At 34.5% G+C, this 14,681-nt stretch overlaps 1 protein-coding gene across 3 annotated transcripts in view; it reads right to left on the minus strand.

Moving 5' to 3' along the window:
* LOC131168628 (cell division control protein 48 homolog B) overlaps positions 1-14,307 on the minus strand; it is a 62,387-nt gene extending 48,080 nt beyond the window's left edge. For 2 of the 3 annotated variants that reach the window (XM_058128215.1, XM_058128217.1), the window contains exons 1-5: positions 14,120-14,307; positions 6,021-6,165; positions 5,846-5,890; positions 5,513-5,568; positions 5,206-5,355 (exon numbers count right to left, since the gene is read on the minus strand). In XM_058128215.1, the coding sequence (XP_057984198.1) occupies positions 5,206-5,355; positions 5,513-5,568; positions 5,846-5,890; positions 6,021-6,140 (371 nt within the window). In that variant the 5' untranslated portion in view covers positions 6,141-6,165; positions 14,120-14,307. Of the gene's footprint in view, positions 1-5,205; positions 5,356-5,469; positions 5,569-5,845; positions 5,891-6,020; positions 6,166-14,119 lie in introns of those variants that run through there. The other variant, XM_058128216.1, reaches the window with a different exon arrangement.
* Positions 14,308-14,681: the final 374 nt, after the last annotated feature.

The raw sequence follows: 14,681 nt of genomic DNA on the forward strand, positions 1-14,681 counted from the left end.
TCATTATTATACATAATGGACAACAAACATGGTTTTAAATAACAGCCGCAACCATTACCGTAATGGTTTTTTTGGTTATTAATACTGTTACACACTGCAAAATCGGTAGGAAGAAAAATCATGGTCATAGCGACTATTACGGACCACGACCTTTACGTAAAGGCCGCTATGGCTGTTACATAATCACTATAGGTCTATTATGCCAAAAAAAAATATTTTATTTTTTACTTCTCACTTTTTCCCCCTCTTTCATAAATCATTCTCAATATACTATATGGAAAAAGGGGGAAAAGATAATAATAAGGATGATAATGATGCAAAATTTACTATTTTTTAAAATACTCACAAGAGATTCATTAATTAACAATTTGAAAATACTAACTTGTTAGAAAAATATTTTATTTTGATAATATTCATAATTTGATATTTATGTTCTATATTTTTCAACTTCAACCTTCTTTCTTTTCTAACTATTTTATATTTGTATTATTCGTATGTCTTATGTGTCTAATAGATTAATGGAGTGTATTTTGTTTTATTAATTAATTTAGCACATATAATAATTTATCACACATAAGAAAAATGAGAAGTATAAATACGCACACACACGTAATTTTTCTATCAATGGTAGTTTAAAACAAATGTAAACTTCTTGCCTTCACCAAATAACTTAGTTGAACTAAAGGATCCAAAATACACAAACTCTTTCTAAGAGTTAAAAACTTAAAACAAGCAAGTATGCTAATATGCACAAGGTTGTGCGTGCTTGAAAAAAATTCATAGCCGTTACACCCATTATGTAACATCCGCTACACCCGCTTCCTATCACACCCGTTACCTTTATGTTACGCTACCCGCTACCGTGATTTAAAACCATGGCAACAAATACTTTGGGCCTGGATGTGCCAAGTTAATGCTAGCCCTTTTTTATAGAAAAAGAAAATTTTATTAAGAAAAAGGAGTACAAGAAGGATCATAAGAAATCCTCCTTAAAAGATTCACCGCCAAAAAAAAGGAAAAAAATAAATAAATCAAAACAGATAAGGCAACCAATCATGCTGCAGGTCAGAAAATGAAAATCCCTTTTGAACCAGCTACGAAAGTCCACAAGGAAGCCAAATACTGAATTCTATCCCAAAGCATAATCAGAGACATCCTCTTCCCCATAAAATCAGAGCATTCCTTTCCAACAAAATCCTCCAGAAAAAATGCAAAAATTGCACAGCTCCATTGCGCTGAAGCATCTTTACTGCTTCCTGAACTTGTAACATAGATACCCAACAAATCCTCCACCGACTCCTAACGTACCCAATTTTCTCCAAGTAAGCCAAAAAGACTAATCCACACCCTCCAAGAAAAGGAGGAATGAGGAAATAGGTCAGAAGCAGATCCTGAATTTTGAAAACAAAGAACACAAATCTGAAGATAAAGACTTGAAAGGCCTCCTAATCTGCAACAGACTGTTAGTGTAACTATATTAAGAACAACAAATACAAGCCTTAATCTTAGAGGGGTTTTTAGCCTTCCAAATGGATCTCTGAAGTGGGAAAGACAAGTCATTTATAGAAACACGAACAGTACTAACTTTAGAAGCGGTTTACCTCTATTTTCTTCCCAGCTTCTTTGGTTTCTTTATCTAACATCCTTTCTTTCGCTAACAATCTTTCCCAGCACTACTACTTCCTTCCCAGCATCTTCAGTTTCTTCAAAACTAATATCTCAGCATTTGCTAACAACTCTTTGTTAGCATTCCTCTTAGGGGCCTCCGAAGAATTAGCCCCCATTCGGGAGTACTTGAAAAAGAGTGCTTATAGCATTTCTCACTTATACTACAAAACTTATTGCAAAAAGTGTTTTTCTAGAACCACTTTTTGAGAAGCAATATAAGATAACTTTTTGGCCACTTATAAGTGACACTGTTCATAGGTGGGGTCAATTTTGTAGATATAAGAAAATTTAGTAGTTATTGTATAATTCAAAAAATACATTAGAAGATAATCATATTTTATTTTAATATGTATTATAATATACTAATTACTAATGAAACATAATTCAATTATGAAATGAAGAAGATAAGCCAGCCATTAATTTAAATTAATATTAAATTTTAAAATATTATTATTTTAGCATAAATTAATATGATGATCATATGTTAAAAATATAAATTAAGAAAAAGATTATTTTTAATCAAAAAAAATATTATATAATTTTTGCTTAATAAAAATATTTAGATATTAATTAAAAATAACAGTTAACATAATTATTAATTAAATTGTTAATTGTTTTTTAATATTAATTAAAATAACGGCTAACATAATTATTAATTAAATTGTTACTTAAAAATGAATCATATATGATTTTATTATGCATTATAATCGATTAATCATTATAAAATATAATTAAATTTTGGAATTAATAGAAAGAACCATCTATAAATTTAAATTAATATTCAATAAAATTAAAAATATAATTTTTTTATTAATACTCTTTTAACATAAATTAATGTGATAATTATAAGTTATAATATATACTAATAACAAGATTATTGTTAATTAATAAATAATATTATATTATTTTAGCTAAGACATACTAGTTATTATAATTCAATTTTGGACTAAACAAGAACTATATATTAATTTAAATTAACATTAAATATATTAAATTTTCCAATTTAATAAATGATATCATTTTTATCATATTTTAATATAGTAGTAATATGTTATAAATATACATTAATAATAAGATTATTATTAATTAAAAATAATAATCTTATATTATTTTTTATAGAAAATATTTAAATTTTAATTATAAATAATTAAGTAATTATCAATGAAACTGTTAATTAAAAAATATTACTATTTTTAATTTAAAATATGCTTAAAAGTAGTCATATAGTACCCGATAATAAAAGTAAGTATCCAAATACTACTTATTTTAAATAATCAAACAACACTTATAACTTTTAACACTTTTCCAGTTCAGTACTTATTATCAGCACTTATTAAATTCAGCAATTTTTTTTAAAAAGCACTTCTGAATAAGTGGTTCCAAACAATCCCTTAACACTGCCCTTCTTGACCCAAATATTCTTTGTCTTACAGTTCTTGGAGGAGTGGCCAAAGCTTAAGCAGCTATGACATTTTTCCAGTTACCAGGCATATTCAATGTCTATTTTAATAAGATCTCCAGAAGGAGATCTAATCACTGCAAAATCTAGCAAGAAATCATTAAACTCTATCTCTACTCAAATTCTGGCATAAGATAGATTCTCCATTTGTTTTGTTTGAGAATCAAAGAAAAGAGGAACACTGACTGCACTTGCAATATAGCTCAGCCCCAAAGATGTCCAGTCAACAGAAGAAATAACAAAAAATTTCACCCAAATTGGGATCTTACTAAGCTGAAATTTCTCACCTTCTTCTGCAGGGTTAATGAATAAAGGTTTATGACCTATGAAACACAATTCATTTTCTAGCACCCATGATTTACCATCCTGCTCTTCAAATTTGAAGATATATCCTCCAACAGCCAAAGAGAAAATGTCCACATCTGCAGTCTTCTTCCAAATTTTGTCAATAATTGATCAAAATTAGAAACAAGGAGAAGATTTAACAAGGAAATTTCCAACTAAAATATCTTTCCATTTGTCCAAACCCAATTTGAAATTATCCTCCGAGGATCAACGACAACCCCACAATTCATACAATTTGGTTTGAAATATTGCAAATTTGAATCAAGAGCTGTGTTCCAATCAAACAATTTTTTTAGGATGTTATACAGAGAGTTAAAGCAGGTTGGATCAAATGGAGGACTGCTTCAAACATGCTGTGTGATCATAGAGTACACTTAAAATTTAAAGAAAAGTTCTATGGGACGGCCATAAGACCACCTATTTTATATGGATCAGAATGTTGAGCAACTAAGAAACAACATATCCAAAAAGTAAAAGTTGTTGAAAGCGAATCAAAGGTGGATGAGTGGTATAACATTAACGGATAAATAAAGGAATGAACATATTCAGAATAAGTTAGGCATAACATCAGTAGAAGATAAGAGAGGGGCAGCTTAGATGGTTTGGTCATTTGAAAGCAGGCCAAGTAATGCACCAATTAGGAGGAATGAGTTAGTTACTATTATTGGTAGTAGAAGGGGTAGAGATAGACTTAAAATAACTCGGAATGAGTTAGTGAGAAAGGATTTCATAGCTCTAAATTAGACGAGGAGAATGTCCTTGATTGTATAAATTGGCAAAGAAGGATTCATATAGCTGACCCCATTTAGTGGGACTTAAGGCTTTTTGTTGTTATTGTAAACAAAGAGAACTCTTTAAAATCTTCTTTAGGAGCATATATTAAGTCTTTATCAGCAATACCAGCATACTTCATAATTTCTTCACCAGATTCTTCCAGATTTAATCGCGATAGGGTAAGTTGAGTTTTGTAGGTTGAATGTTGAGAAGATCTCCCGTACTCATGACTCATCCAATTTTCCAATGAACAGATTTTACACTGAGAGGACTCAAACAATGGTGCAGTTTGAAGGCAAACCGGAAGTCAAATCAGGAATTGAAATTAGGGTTTACAAGAAACAATTCAAGGAAGACAAGGAGTAATCTTCGTCTTTATTTTAAAGCATTATAAAACAAAACCTAATATTTCCGAATAAATAAAATTGTTAATTAAAATAAAATAAATCTCAAACCTTCTTCTTTCTTCCCACAACACAACTTCCCCAAAGCAATTTCTTGACAGTACTTTTTAGCTTTACCAAACAGGACCTAAGAGGCACCACCAGTCCACTTATTATTGAACCCATTAAGAATGAACATAACTTCATAGACTAGTGCAAACAAATGGCACCTTAATGGCTATCATAGCATTGGTACAACTACCAACTGGCAAGCACAAGGCATGGACATGTTCAAGGAGGGAGCTCATCAAGCACACGGTTCAAATCTTCCTACATTCACACGACAATAAATGCATATCAATGGAACCATTTTTACTATTTAGCTATATATCATGAATCTATTCACACATTTTAGTTTGTAACCAAAAAGATATAATATCTAAGTTTCTATACATAGAACATAATTGTCTGCATTATTAACTGCACTCTAATAGCAACAAAAATTATGAATCAATAAATTAAGTTGTGACATAAATTTAAACAAATTTATCTCAGATAATATCAATTGTTGCATACCCTGGAGCACGATGAGGACAAAGTGCATCTATTTCATCTATAAAGATAACAGATGGCTTGCCCAACTTTGCATGGGACAACGCTTCAGAAAAAGCCTCCCGCAGAAGTCTCTCACTTTCTCCAGCATGTGCTTTATGAACCAAATGAGAACTGCAGTACATTCCCAGGCACCAAAAATAGGAAAGAATTAAAACATGATACAATAGGACTACTGAATTAATAAAATATAACCAAAAGAAGATAATCCATCCAAGAAGAGCTTACAACATATCAATGCAACAAAAATTTGTAGGAATAAATATGATACCCATAAACAGTTAAATGTGCACCACATTCTCGAACAACAGCACGTACCAAGCTTGTCTAGCATTGCAAGAAAAAGGAGGAAAAGTCGATTAATACACACAAAAGGCTTTGTTTAGAACTATAGCAAGACTAGTTCGAGAGAATTTTTCTCTTCATGCACACTGAGAATTCAGGTTCACAAACTTATCCATGTCAAATAAAATATTAAAAAACTTGTATAATCCAAAGAATTGAATAGGTAGAAAGAAACAATTTAGCCACAGTTGAATAATATCAACACAAAGTATAAAATTCAAACAAAAAAAAAAAATTTCTATATGTAGCATATACAAACCTTCCCAGTGCCTGGTGGACCATATAGCAACAAGCTTCGAGGCCACTGAAACAATAAAAAATGTTATAGCATAAATCATAGCCAAAACTACTGTGATAATCAAAAGGATGACAGATCAAAAGAAATTAGAAAAAAAAAATCAATAAACAAAACAAAACATCAAACAGGGTCTTACCTTGAGACCGAGCTTTCGAGCTTCACGAGAATATAAGTGTGGAAATGTGGTCAGTTCTCTAAGAGCCTCAAGTGCTTCTGCATTGCCAGCAATGGCCTCCTCTGCTCTCCACTGGCTCATGCTACCGTTGCAGTTGTTCAAACTACTACTTTCCAGGAGACACATTGAAACTTTGAGAATGTGTATCCATTACTAAGAAGTATAGAGAGAGAGAGAGAGAGAGAGAGAGAGAAGGGTTTTGCTTTTGACCAATGAAAAATCATTGATGTGACCAATTTCTCACTCCAACAAAATCAATTTTGCATGCATAATGTTCAATTTACTACACCATGATGTCAAGGATTCACCATTTTGAGCCATTTTATTTTATCTTTAAAATGTAATAGGAGTTGCCAAAATGGGAAAGAAAAACCATAGGCACAAGCCCACAAAGATTCCTTGAGATTGAATAGAAGATTAAGTTACAAGGAAAACAAGGTCATCAAATTCGCATTATCAACTAGCATTGATGGAGGGTCCAAATTGAAAATATTATTCAATTTTCAGTTTGTAAAAGGTAAAGATGAAAATTACTTTCAGGTGGAGACAAATTTAGTTATTTTATGGTACAATACTTCGTAGCCACAGATTCAAGTCAAAACCAGTGTACAACATAAATTAGTTATTGATTGATCTTGAGACAAACAAAAAAGAATTAAGAAATTCAGCTTAGCGAAAGATTGTTGAAAATTTAATATGCTTGAATAAAGATCTAAAACCTGTGTTAAAACATAAAGTTTAGAAGCTATCACAACAGGATGAATTAATTAGAATAAGATGCATTACCAAATGACAGACGGAGACACCATACCACATACCAAGTGGCCAAGAGCTACTAGCCTACTAGCCATATGAATACTAAAAGCTAAAACATTATAGAAATACATAAATTACTGAGACAAATTCATCTATATCATTATCCTGCAACATTACAGGTGCTATGTTCCATGGAAATTGCTCATTTTCTTTCATTTTCCCTTTTTTGGGGTAAGTGCGGTACACTTCTGTATTTTCATGTTGATTGCATGGTCCTTATTGCTTTCATGGCTTGTCAGAGGGTAATCCTAGGTTAGAGACATTGGTTTACTTTTTTTTTTTCTAAAAGAATATTGGGTAGCAAATATACTTATGGTTTCCGTATTTATTGTTACTTGTAGTGTTAATAGTATTTGTTTTATCGATACACAGTCTATTGACAACACATTTGAAAAATATCACACCAAAAACTTCAAGATTAAAACAATCAATAAAACAACGAAACAATGAATGAACACATAAGACATAAACAAAAACATAAATCAAAAGGTTTAACATGGCTTTCTAGTACTAGCTATAAAAAAAGAAGCAAAACTTGTCCTACTATAATTTTTTTTTTTTTTGGTCAACAATGAAATTTTTTAAATAGAGGAAAAGATCACAATAAGAAAAAAATAATAGAAGGAAACCAGGGATATCCTCCCTGCACAACGGAAAAAACAGAACAAAACTAGAAGTAACCCAGTCTCACTGTAGATCCACCAGAGTAAATACTGAAAGAAACTATTCGCTGAAACCAAAGGCGAGTGAGAAATTTTGGTTGAGAAATTTCAACGAACATATAGTGCATTATCATGAAATTTTCATCAAGTACAATTATGAAGTTATAATCATGATTTCCAAAATTGTAATGGTTGTAAATATGGCACTTTTCATAACCCACTATCAATATATGTCATTACATCAAAAGCAATTTCAATGTGTATATGATAAAAGTACCAGATTAAGCATCTTCTTTTGGCAGGGAGTCATAATTGTTCATGATTAAAAGATAAAGAGCCCCTCTCTCCCCATCTTATTACACACTTGAAGCTTCAGGCTTCTCAGCCGAAGGAACAGGGCCTTCAAAACAATTGCTTCCCTTCCTTTTCAAGATTTGGCTTGTCTACATTGATTGATTGTATAAGAAACATCTTCTGTTGGAATTTCATGATATAATTTATTAGTAAACTTACCATACAGAGATGCACAAAGGAACAGAGCAAACTTCTCTACTTTGTGCAAACATAGGTAGCATACCTCCAGAGACACAAGAAGGGTATGGTTGGTCATAGGCCAGTTAAGATTATGTAACTGGCAACTTGGTCATTTAAAAGGCTAGAAGTTCATCAAGGGGAAGACAAGCAGTGCAAGGGGAGGGGGTTGTGTTTGCTCTGTTCACAGGATGTGCGCAGAGAGAGAGAGAGAAAGAGAGGGAGTACACCTAGAAAATGAATCATATGTGTAGACAGTAGACACCCTTTTTTGTCTAGGCATCATATAGAAAAACTAGGTGTTTTCAAGACATGGTTTGATTTTTAGAGTTCTCAAGAACCTCAAATATTGAGTTTAAAAGGTTGTGAAGTCTCTTGGTTTAGGAAATACTTATCTTAGAGGGTTCAAGTTAGAGTTTTCCCTTATGAATTGCAGAATGAGCCATCTAAAATCTTTTGTATCGGTCAACGGGACAACCTTATATGGGTCCTTTCTCTCAAGTCGTCAAAAAGCACAAAAAAAAAAAAAAAGGGCACTTGCTCTCAAGTTTGATTATTCTCTCTTCCATAGCCTTGCACTCAATCCCTCTTTCCTCCCATCTCACCAAAAAAAATTTAAAATAAAAATTTTACAGTGTTTTTCTCTTTTTTACATGTGGAAACAACCTCCTGCAAAAATTGCAAGATAAGGCTGCATACTATAGACCCATCATGGTCCACCCCTTCCCCAAACCCTGCATACACAAGAGCTTGTGAACCGAACTGCCTTTTTTTTTAAAAACATCACTTCTCTATGCCCAAACCAAAACAAAAATTGGCAATCAAGGTCATAAAAACAAAAAGAAGAAGAACAAACTTAAATACAAATAACAAAATCTTCATCAAACCATATTAGGGTGTACAAGATTTATTGAAAAAATCAAAAACCAGACCAAACGCAAATCATTTGATATTTCGGTCCTGTGTTCCGATTTCGAGTCTCAGTTTCAGTTCTTAATTTTATAAAAAACTGATTATTGGTTTTGGATTTAGAACCATAAGGAAAAACAACCTAATAGGAAAATACTTGTTTTTTATGATATATACATTTTCTAGTATTTTACATTATTGATTTTCTAAATTCAAGCTTTGATTGTTATTTTGGATTTACAGCACTTGTAAGGATAAGAATACAGAAGGGATGATTCTAATAGAAAAACAGAAATCCCCCCAAATTCCTTCTTTTCGATGCAGGACAACAGAGGAGTAAAGGGCCTGAACTCTGAAAGCCTGTTGATTTATGCTGCCCTAGGTGTTGGGAACAAATTGTCCCACATTGACCGGGAGGAAAAAGGCAAGGCCTTTCCCTCCTTCAGAAATTCATCCCATACAACACCCTGGTTATGCTCTCACAGCTTCCAACAAAAGCAGGTTGGGCTAATCTAAAATTAAGGTGGGCCATTTCAAGTTCTAAAGCCCACTGTCCATTAGCATAACCATTTCTTTATTAAGCTGGCCTTGTTTCAATTTGGCCAAGAATTTTTAAAATTTGTATAGTAGTTAATAAAAACTGAGAAAAAAAAGAAAAACTGAACAGGAGGGAGTCAGTTTTCAGTTAAACTAAACCATTGATTTTGGTTTGAGAATTTTAAAACCGATAAATTTGATTCGATTATCGATTTTGATCAAAACCAAACGATTCAAACTGATTACACCCCCCCCCCCCCCCAAAACTCCTATGCAAGCACATAAACACAAAGTCAATTTCACAAGTCATCAAAACCTCTTGAAACATACACAGAGGCCCAAATTCCACCTAAACCCCAATGGAGGCCCAATTGGACCTTTATCCAATGAGCCTAACCCAAACACTTACTCCAAATGGAGACCCAATGCAACTTTCATTTCCAAAAAACCAGCCCAATCCTGCATTTGAGGCCTACTTGAGCCCAAATCTCCAAATGGAGGCCTAATTGGACCTCTATGTCCTAATTTGGGCATTAATTCACAAGACCAAGCCTGATTGAAGCCCAACCCTCCAAGATTGAACCTCAGCTCCCTTGAAGCCTTTACACTGAGCCCATTGAACATCCACTTCGTCAAATGTAACCCATCAACTTCCAAAACTAAATCTCGCCTAAACCCCAAGGAGACCCAATTGGGCCTCTATCCCATGAACCTAGCCCAAACACTCACCTCACTCCCAATAGAGACTCAGCTTGGTTTCCATTTCCAAAAATCAACTGAATCCCACATTTGAGGCCCATTTGAGGCCAAATCTCCAAATGAAGGCCTAATTAGGCCTCTATGTCCTAATTTGGGCCTCAATTCACAAGATCGAGCCCAATTTAATCCAATCCTACAAAATTGAACTGCATCTCCCTTTAAGCCCCTACAAGACACCTTCATAACTCATCAACCTCCAAAATGAGGCCCAATTAGGCCTTAATCTGCAAATCCAACCCAACTGCACCCTTTGAACCTTCCAACTCCTTGATTAAGGCCTAACTGAGCTTCAAGATCTCAAATTGGAACCCAATTGTATTTAAACTCTCAAATTGAGGCCCAATTGAGCTTCAAAATCCAAATTGGAGCCCAAATGCATTCCAACTTTTTGCTTGAAGCTCAATTATGTCTTAATTCTTGAATTGAGGCCTAAATAATTGGGCCAATTGCATGTCAAACCTCTAATTGAAGCCCAATTCAGCCTTAATTCTTCAAAAATAAGGTGCAATTGGATCTCAATTTTAGGATTAGGGCCCAATTGAACCTTAATCTCCTATGTTGACTTTTAATTCCATACCCAACCCCTTCCCATCACCTAATTCCCAATGTTTCCTAGAACGTTGAAGGTTCCAGTTCATGGAACCAGAACGGGGTCACAATACGGCATATACTCTAAAATGTGGAATCTTAGGGGCATATTTAAATAGATATATTGGTAAAAAAAAAAAGTGTAACGGCACTTGTATATTTTGGAGAAGACATTGAGGTGTTCTTAAATCTAAAGAAGATTTTTTCCTATGGAATAGATTAATAATTATAGAAATAGAATTAAAATGCGATGATTCCTCATTTTTAACTAATAAAAAGTTATGTGAAATATAAATTAAAACTTTGGATCATTAGATTTAACGTTTCAGAACAAAAATGTACCACGTTTTAGAACGTTTGTGCCAATTCGTGGTTCACTAGAATGTTAGCATTTTCTAGTAACTATGTTAACGTCTAATCCCACCGCATTGTCTAGAAACCTCACAAATTGCCATATGAAACTACAAAAAACATGCACATTCCCCAATGACATGTCCACCCACACTAATCCATTTCCACGCCCTTAATCATATTTTCCCCATAACCTTAACCTTAAACTCCCCTCATTCTCGCCATGTGCCTCTTACAATCCTATGGTTCAATACAATTTTGTCTTGCTTCCTCCCTATTGATCTAAAATGCACATTTTTTCTTTTTCTTTCTTACCTTGTTCTCTAAGAGACATTTATCTCTCCCCATTGCCCAACCAATGGGCATGGCCCAAGACAAAAGCCCTTTTTGTGCCCTATAATCTTTGGATTAGGGCAAAGGAGGCTTCTCACACAATTCCCGAGACACACACATATGCTCTTTAGTCTCTCCTATTCTCCATGCTCTCAAAATCTCCGTATACTCTTCTTCGTCGCAAAAACTCTGTTCTTTTGAAGGGATAAGTGTAGGTAAATATCTACTACCATATGTGTGAGTGTTTATTTATTGTGGTTAATGCATGCTAGAGGGTCATATTATGCACTATTTTATGAATGCTCTTATACTTTGCATTGTGCATCTTCAATGATTAGTCTCATGCATACATTTGTTTCCTTTTCTATACACTGAAAATATGGAATTTGTTGAGTTTGTATAAGATTCAAAATATGCAAAAATCAGAATGTCCGCTGTGTTTGTTCATAAAATCGTCACACTGGGTGTTATCTGCTTAAAGAAATGTGTTTAAAGATCAGAGTGCTATGTGAATGACTATTGAAGGCCTTATGAAATTAGTCCTGGTGCCTCAAAAACTATTGTTGTGTGTTTCCAAGAAGCGTGAGCATTTAAGAGAATTAGTGAATGTGTGTGTTTTGAAAACCCAATATTCATGCTATGCTTTCAGAAAATCAGCATTTTAAAAAAAAGAAACAAATATGATTGAATGCTTTAGAAAATTGTTGTGGTAGTGTGTGAGTGTTTCTCCTTCAAGTGCCGAATTTTTTTCAAAAATCAGTGTTGGGTGAGACAGTGGAGGAATTTTTGTCTATTTCTTTTGAGGGGTTCAGTAGGAGGAAGGAGAGGGTTGCACTTTGGAAATGCAGTGCTTTTCAAAAACCCAAGAAACCGACACAATGTCACCTGGTGGAGGAATTTTTGTCCATTTCTTTTGATAGATTGGAGCATAATGCATGGGTATTTTCAGAGAAAAAATTGAATTGGCAGCTGGTGTGGGAGAAGGTTCATTATCTGGCATCTTTATGGTGTGTTGGTTTCCATTGCTTTAAGTGAGTTAGTTTTTCAGAGGTTCAGAGAGAATGAAGCAATCTTCTCCTCTGAATATTATTTTTTTTCCAGTTTTTTTTGTCTTGTTAGTTTATCATTTTCTGGATTTATCCATAATTTTGACAGGTGAAGCCTTTTTCTCTTTTTTGTAAAGTCTCCATTTATCAATGAGATTTCTTCTTTTGGTATCCAAAAAAAAAAAAAAATCAGTGTTGGCTGTGTGCGCTGTGAAGTGAAAAAGAAAGGATAGGGAGGAGACGACAGCCTGAAGTGCGTTTGTTTGGTTCCCAGGAATTTGAAAATAGGATAAGGAAAAATAGATATATGTATGTTTGTGTGTGTGTATATATACACACAATATATGCGTATATATTATCTATATATGTTTATATATACATATGTGTGTGCATACACATATTTGCAGACTTGAGGTAAAGCAGATGAGGAGAGGCGGCACCATGGACGCCTGCAGTGGCAGTATCGCCCCACGGCAGCCATGGCTACCCAGGCATACGAGAGAGAGAGAGAGAGAGAGAGAGAGGAATTACTGAAGTAAGCAGCACCCGAGAGGCCGCAGCAGCAGTGGCAGGCTTAGCAGCTGGGGCGGTGCAAGGGAAGTGATGAGCAGATGGAGGTTGGGGGCTTTTGTTGTTTTTTTTTTGGGTGGGGTGGGGTATGATGGCGGAGGTAGACCTAGCAAAGCGAATCAGGTCGGATAATCCATGACAGATAAGGCAGATTATTGGGTGAAGAAATCATAATCCATATTCAACTCGTTTAAGTGGCCGGATTAGGAGGTTTCGAGTCGGATAATTCGTGGTGGATAATCCGCCATTCTCAAATATAATTTTATTAATAATTTATTTTGTGTCATAATAATTTAAGTTGTATATGACAACTTGCGATTATAAAATTCCCTTTATTTAATTTAATATAATTCTTATGAAACAGATTACACTCTACAGAGGTCATCACAACACTTTTAGAGCTAGTTAACCCAGACTCACTTGCTAAACTTATTGTCACACACGAACACACACTTAACAGCAGCAGAAAATTAAAAAAAATTAGCGAAACACTACACTCAGTACCTCAAAAGAACGTTACAGTAACCAACCAGAAACTGACAGTAAACAACCAATATTTATGACAACCAAACAGCAACTCTCCAAACAGTAAAGCACAGAAAATATTCACGAACTCCAACTAAACACATAGCCTTCTTTAACAACAACTAAGCATAGCATGCCAATGACTAAGCATTGCAAAGAGCATGTATATGCCATGAATTGACAACATATACCAGTCCACAGTAGCATCCAAATATGCCAAAGAAACAACCCAAACAGCCAAAAGGAAAACAAGAGGGAAGGAAAAGAATCAACACAATCAAATGCATCAATCAGCAACCAGAATAAGAACCAACAATCATTATAATTTCAAAATTACAAAGGATGCTGCAGGGCGCAGCAACAAGAACAAAGACCAGCACAAAATTTTAAATATTTTAAATACAACAAAACTCAAACGAACTAGGTACTCAACTGGGCAAGGGAATCGTGGCTCGTGGGTGGCAGTCGGCGACGGCAGTGGGAATCTTCGTCGTCGTGGCTCGTGGGATGCTGGGAGTGGGAGTCTCAGTCTGGATCCTGGGAGGTGGCGCGCAGCTGAAATCGTGGCTGAGGCCTGAGTGGCAGTTAAAAGTTTGAAACAATGAAACCTAATAGCCTAAACTGAGATTTGAAATTTGGGAATTGGGAATTGGGATTGGGCTAGCCTGGGAGTGGGACTGACGGACTGTAGCCGTGTGGGCTGTCTGTGTGGCGTGTGGGCCGTTTGGGTACTGCCGCACTAGGCTCTAGGTACTTGGGCTGTGGGCTGTTGGGCTTTTATGGGTTAAATAGTAATAGGCTTTTAAGCGGGTTGGGAGATATCTACCGGATAAATCCGACCCAACCCGCTAAGGAGGCAAATATGAAAATGGAAAATCATGTTCGACTCATTTAGCAAGCAGTTGATTATATGTCGATTAAAACGAGTCGGATTAACGGATTCTTATCCATTTTATCAGGCCTAGGCGGAGGTATATTTTCAAGTTCTTTTTTTT

The sequence above is a fragment of the Malania oleifera genome, chromosome 11, assembly GCF_029873635.1.
Source record: "Malania oleifera isolate guangnan ecotype guangnan chromosome 11, ASM2987363v1, whole genome shotgun sequence".
Lineage (NCBI taxonomy): Eukaryota > Viridiplantae > Streptophyta > Magnoliopsida > Santalales > Ximeniaceae > Malania > Malania oleifera.